The 5,834-nt window shown below is 41.3% G+C and overlaps 1 protein-coding gene across 1 annotated transcript in view; it reads left to right on the top strand.

Moving 5' to 3' along the window:
- Positions 1-315: 315 nt before the first annotated feature.
- Positions 316-5,834, top strand: part of RNF103 (ring finger protein 103) — a gene marked incomplete at its 5' end in the record, with an annotated part of 15,516 nt that continues 9,997 nt past the window's right edge. Inside the window, 3 exon segments of the mRNA XM_009077278.1 lie at positions 316-379; positions 382-402; positions 1,807-1,946. Coding sequence (XP_009075526.1) covers positions 316-379; positions 382-402; positions 1,807-1,946 — 225 coding nt within the window.

Here is a 5,834-nt window from a genome sequence, read left to right as displayed (position 1 = left end):
TCCCTTCCCTTCCCTCCCCTCCCCTCCCCTTCCCTCTCCTTCCCTCCCCTTGCCGGGAGTTCCGCCGGGCCGCTGCGGGCGGTCGGGTCAGCGCGGGTGGCACAGATGGGAACGAATGCTGCCTGCCGTGAAAAACGAGGAGGGAAGAATCCGAATAGCTGCAGTGGGTTACTGTTTACAGCTGGGGCCAGCTCGTTTGCATGTGTTCCTACCCGTTTTCTGGCTTTATTATAGGTCTGGCTATTAAGATGGGCCCCGAGGAAAGCAGTGATTTCATAGCTGAGGAGCAGAAGGGATGAGGTGGTTTTATACAAGGAGAGCAGAACTAGAGTCTACAGACAAAAAATAGCCTGGAAGAAGGCAGGGAAGCGTTTGGGAAGTCGGGAAAATCAGGTGAAAGAGGTGGAGGGGTGATGGGCAGCGAAGGGTGAAGAGCAGTGGAGATGTAAGGAATGGCACAAGTGTCCTGAAGGCAGGGATGCTGCCGGGGGGAGCTGGCCCCAAGGACTGCGAGATGGGGCTGATGTAATAGCCGTAGTGCCAGCCAAGCAGGAAGATGTGAGTAGCTGCTCTTAGATAGTGATCGAAGGACTGTTGATCCAAGAGAGAACTCCCAGCGATCGGGATAGGCAGTGAGGGTCTCTAACGCCTGGACAGAAAGGGAGAAGGATTTGAATGGATATATTGAGTGCCGTATAACCTTAAAAGTGCTGATTTAAATAATTTATATTAATCCTGGGCATTGAAATATCATTTGCTGTTGTTGTTCATTGTTTATTTATGTTTTTATGTTGTTTATTTGCTTTGCTGCTCCAACAGTTAAAAGCATTAGGCACTTTCACTTTTGTTCCAATCACTTTCGCTCCTTGGCTGTCAGGTACTTTCGTGATGTCATGATGTTTGGGTTGCATATGCTGCAGGGAAGTGTTGAATTCCAAACAAACTGTATTAACCAGCTTCTATAAATGCCATGGAAATGCTTCTCATACTAACAGGCTTTGCAGCATTTTTCCATGGTTGTTTTTTCTCTCCTTTAAATTTTATGAATACTTTTGGAAACCCCTCAAGGGTTTCAGCTGTTACACTTATTTTATATTTTGAAGGAAACAACGTTTTTGGATAAGTCTTCATTTCTTAAAGCTTAATAGATTAGTTACTAGAATGCTGGTTGTCATTAGGAGCATTTGTAATGATTGTGAAACAAAACGTGAGAAGGAAGTGAGATGATGAAGGAAACATTATCAGATGACTTTACTGTGAGTAATTTATGTCGCTGGGGTTGGAGTTCATGGGAACTTTACCCAACTGTCCAAGCAGCAGCTGACAGCTAAATTGGTCTGCCTGAGATTTTTACTTGCAATGGGACAATCAGCACTGGATTTTGGTACAAAATTATTGATTGAAATTGTGGAAGTTGCTTGCTGCAAAATTGTTATCCCTCGAACTGAAGGCAAAGATGTATCAATTAAAATTGCTGTTAGCCACTAAGGTAGTTATTTTCAGAGAGTAAGCCTTGGAGGATGTTCTTTTATTCTTTTGTGTGTTCAGTTGCATGTGTGGTACCTCTGTAGTCAGCAGCAGAGTGCTCATGTCTTCGGTGGTCTGACAGCTGAAGGGAAATTGTTCATAGTCATGTCACTAGAGATAGAATTATAATCACTTTAAAAGTTTAGCTGTGTGTGTACTGAAAAGATTCTCTGAGCATCCATGCAAATACAGTTAGTTAAACTGTTACTACTTGCTTTTGTGAGGTGATCTCTCTCGAGTGCCATTTTAATTGAATTTCTCCAATTGTCTCTTTTGCAGGAGACCTCATGGAAGGAGAGCTTTATTCAGCTCTCAAGGAGGAAGAGGCCTCTGAATCTGTTTCCAGTACAAACTTTAGTGGTGAAATGCACTTCTATGAGCTTGTAGAAGACACAAAGGATGGGATCTGGCTGGTACAGGTATAGAAATTTGATTGTTGATGTATTTATCACACCCAAAATGTGTTTCAAAGGAGGAGTTTATGAGGGTAGTTAACTAGTAGTAAAAGTACATAACACAGATGGTGACAAAGATAGACTCCATCAGGGAGATCATAAGGAATAAATCTGTTAAAAACATGAAGAAAGGCTGTAAGTGCTAGAGTTCCTATACAAACAGGAAGAATAAAGCCTGTTATTCTGTGGATTGCTTTTTGAAAAGCAGGCACTTTAGAACCAGAAAACAAGCACTGCAGCACACACTTAAGTACAGAGAGTATGCAAGTCCTTGGCCCTGGTATTGTAAGAGCTTGTGTAATGTGTGAAGTAGTTGCATTAAGTACAGATGCTCCCAGCTGGCACAGGAGTGGTGCTTCTGGTGGTCCTCTTCCTTTTGGTTGCATTACATGCTCAGACCCAACCAGTTTAAGCTTCTATTTATCTAAGGGGCTTAGAGCACTTGTAAAATCTCTGTTGGCTGTTCACAAAGGCAAGATCTCAGTGTGCTACTTCCCAGGCTAGCAGGCTGCTTCTACAACAAACTCCAGCACTTAAAGTCAACCTTCTTCCAAACCTTGTGAGCCCACCAGTTTTGGAATGTGCTCCCCCAGGGCTGCATGAGAATAAGAGAACATTTAAGAGTAGAAAGACTTTTGCAAATAAGATTCTGAAACAATTCATCATAACTCTTGAGAACTTAAGTAAATTAGACCAAAATGTAGAAATTATTTTCTGCATCAGCTTCTCTGTTGATAAGAGGGGCTTTCCTAAGACTTATAAGGTTCCTGCCAACAGCCACATCAGGCAATTAATGATTCAATTAACAGCTCCTACCTGATTTGTCTGGTCTCGCTTCATGTTTTCTATTTATCAGGAAGTCATTAAATCTTGATAATCTATTTATCGTCTAATAAATATGCATTGTCACCACATCAAATCTCACCCTAAAACACAGTGCGAGGACAGATTACCTTTGGACTAGAAATAGCATCTGTGTTTTGGGAAGGATGTATCTGGAGTTTATTGAATCCAAGTTTGAGGTTTAAATCACACAGGAGGACATTCTTCAAGCAGAAAGGGAGTGCTGAAAGGAAGTTTGTGTCTCCAAGCTAGCTGACAAATACAAGCATGAATATCCTATGAAAAGCTTTCCCTCCTCCCTGTGCGGCTCAAAAGGATAAAATGTGGTAGTTCTCTGTTGTCTGTTGCTTGCAGGAATTTTGCTTGTAATGTTTTCCACTAGCCTCCTAATAGCAGATCAGATAGGCTGTATTTTGATATCTCTTCTGTGATGAATGTTGTCATCATTCTGGGAATATTTGCACAGCTATTCAGTTGGCCACAATAGCTGTGGAAAAAAAATTAGTGGAATTTACTGAATAATTTACTTGCTGAACACTGTTTGTCTGTTTCTCTACAATAAAAACCACAAGACACGTCAAATTCCTATTTTTCATTCTTGCTTTTGGAGTTTTCATCACTCTGAGTTTTCATTTGCTCCATTCCCCACCATAACTCCTGTGCAGGATTCTTCATGTCCTTTAATTGGTTTTCCCATGCTCTTTTCTTAGACCTCATCCCTGCAGAGCTGTTTTTTACCATCACATCCTTATTCTAACGCGATTCTCCTCCCGTGCCCATTTTCCTGTAGCATGAGGCATCCTGTGGAAACTTCACAGCTAATTAATCAGCTCGATGCTTAGGCAGGGAATAGCAGGAGGGTGCAGATGCCTCGTGGATGGCTTCGGTGACCGAGGACAAGGTTGGAGCATCCCCCTGCTCTGTTGTTGCTGCCAGCTGGGAAGCTGAAAGTATCTCCAGATCCTTTTCAGGATCCTGACCCCGAATCCTTGTTCTGTGGGGGCTGCTGGAAGGGAGCAGAGGGAGAGGAGCAGTTCTGGCTCACTTAGCACAGTGGCTGTCTGTTGAGTTGGTTCTCAACACTTTACAATGACATATGGGTGGTCAAGGACTCTGAAGATGATTTTTATTTTCCAGGGCATGTAGGTGAAATTGCTGGTGTGGCACAGGCTGTGAATGTGATAGCATCACTGTCTGCAGAGAATCAAAGGAGAAAGAGGGGACAATTATTATTTCTTGATATGTTTGACACAAATTGAGAAGTGAATTTATCATTTAGAGTCAGCAAGATTAATTCCTTGTAGAAAATCTAAGTCAATACCCAAGGAAACGGTGTTTGTGGCTTTGTTTCTTTATTTTCTGGAAAGCCACATGCAAAGCATCCTGGTTCAGTGGTGATTTGTTTACCAGTGTAGCTATTCACAGCTCCTGTGTGGTGCTTCCATGCAGCCTCAGACAGCAGCATGTTCTTTCTCCTATTAGCTCATGATCTCAGCACCTTTCCTTTTATGCCCTTCTTGCTTGCCAGCTGCTGCTGTGCACTTCTTTGGCTGGCAAGGAGGGTGAGTGGTTAGTTTCTGGAGCTGCTTGTCCTTTTGGTGGAGGAGTAACATGTAATGTTCTTACTTTTCCGGACTCTCCTATGGCTCATGCTCTCTGGTTAGTCTCTAGAAGCTTGTCACATTCGATAATACTGTTATGACTTTCTAAAAACATACAGTAAATGATCTACAGGTTAAAATTGTCTTTGAATGAAGTTAAAATCTAAATCAATGTGTATTTTTATTTTAAAAGTCTCTATGGTAACATAGTGGTAGAGAGAAGTAAAGGAAACTTTCTTCCTGGCATTGGGGTACGAGGACAAACACTTTTATCATGTCTGGTAGAGGAGCAAAAGACATTTTTATGGATTTAAAATGCTGCAGCCTATTCTGCATCTCAGATTCTAGTTCAAGTGGTGTAGTCACAGAGCAAGGGATGTGCCTACAAGCATTTTGGTGGTGGTGGTTCATTTGTTCTTACTTTCTTTCTCTTGCTTGCACATAGGATGAGTAATTTTCATACTTGCCTTTTGAATTTTGCCAGGTGTTCAGTTATGCTCACCGAAAGGAAATGAAGTAGAAACACTCCAATTCTTTTAAAGTGCATCATTCAGTATTTGTGGCTATTCCAATAGCCTTTCAGGATCATTTGCCACAGGATACCTGATTTTTAACTTTGTTTCCTTCTTGAGAGGCTTCATATCCAGTCAAGGGTGCAGAACACCATCAGCTGGAATATAATAGTTCTCATAGTGCCTGAGTATCTGTATTAATTTATTACAGAAGCTCATTTATTCTCAACCTCTGACTTAACTGACAACTTAACTGAGCTGTTCAGCTCAGTGCATAGATCACCCCACCTCCCTTGAGAAACTTCATGTAATTTTTGAGATGGTTAACTTTTGTGTGCTATGATGGATGTAGTCTTTTTTCTTTGCCCATTTTGATCTGATTTCTCACAGTTTCTTTCTCATAAAAGCAAAGCAAATATATCTCCAGATACCTTCAGTCTATATGGATGGATTCTGAATGTGAGCTCTTTTTTTGTGGAATACAGAAATTCAGTTCCATCAGCACAATGCCAAATAATAGAGAGAGATATCTCAGAGTTGATAAAAATACAGACAGTCATGTAGAAACTTATTAACACTATCTGAAATAGGTGAACTTTTTTCCAAGCTCCTAATAAATAACTCACCAGTCCATTTATAATCGATTGTCTTTCTGAGTGAGAATTGTTCAAATATTTTTACTTCTCTTTTATCTATGGGAGCACAGTTTGCAGTGTAGCTGTTGTTAGAAAGGGTTGTATGAAAAGCACGTAAACCATTTAAGAAGCTTAATAGACCAGAGTTTGAACCTTTGTTTCTTTGTGGATCCCCAAAAATCCTCCAGCACATGCATGGACTCTTTGCAGTAATAATGAGCTTCCTCTGCTTGTTTACCCTCTGCGAGCACTGTGGAGGAG

The sequence above is a fragment of the Acanthisitta chloris genome, unplaced genomic scaffold (genome assembly GCF_000695815.1).
Source record: "Acanthisitta chloris isolate BGI_N310 unplaced genomic scaffold, ASM69581v1 scaffold44536, whole genome shotgun sequence".
NCBI classification, from domain to species: Eukaryota; Metazoa; Chordata; class Aves; order Passeriformes; family Acanthisittidae; genus Acanthisitta; species Acanthisitta chloris.
Note: the sequence above shows the minus strand (reverse complement) of the source record. Positions and strands in the feature narration are given on the sequence as shown.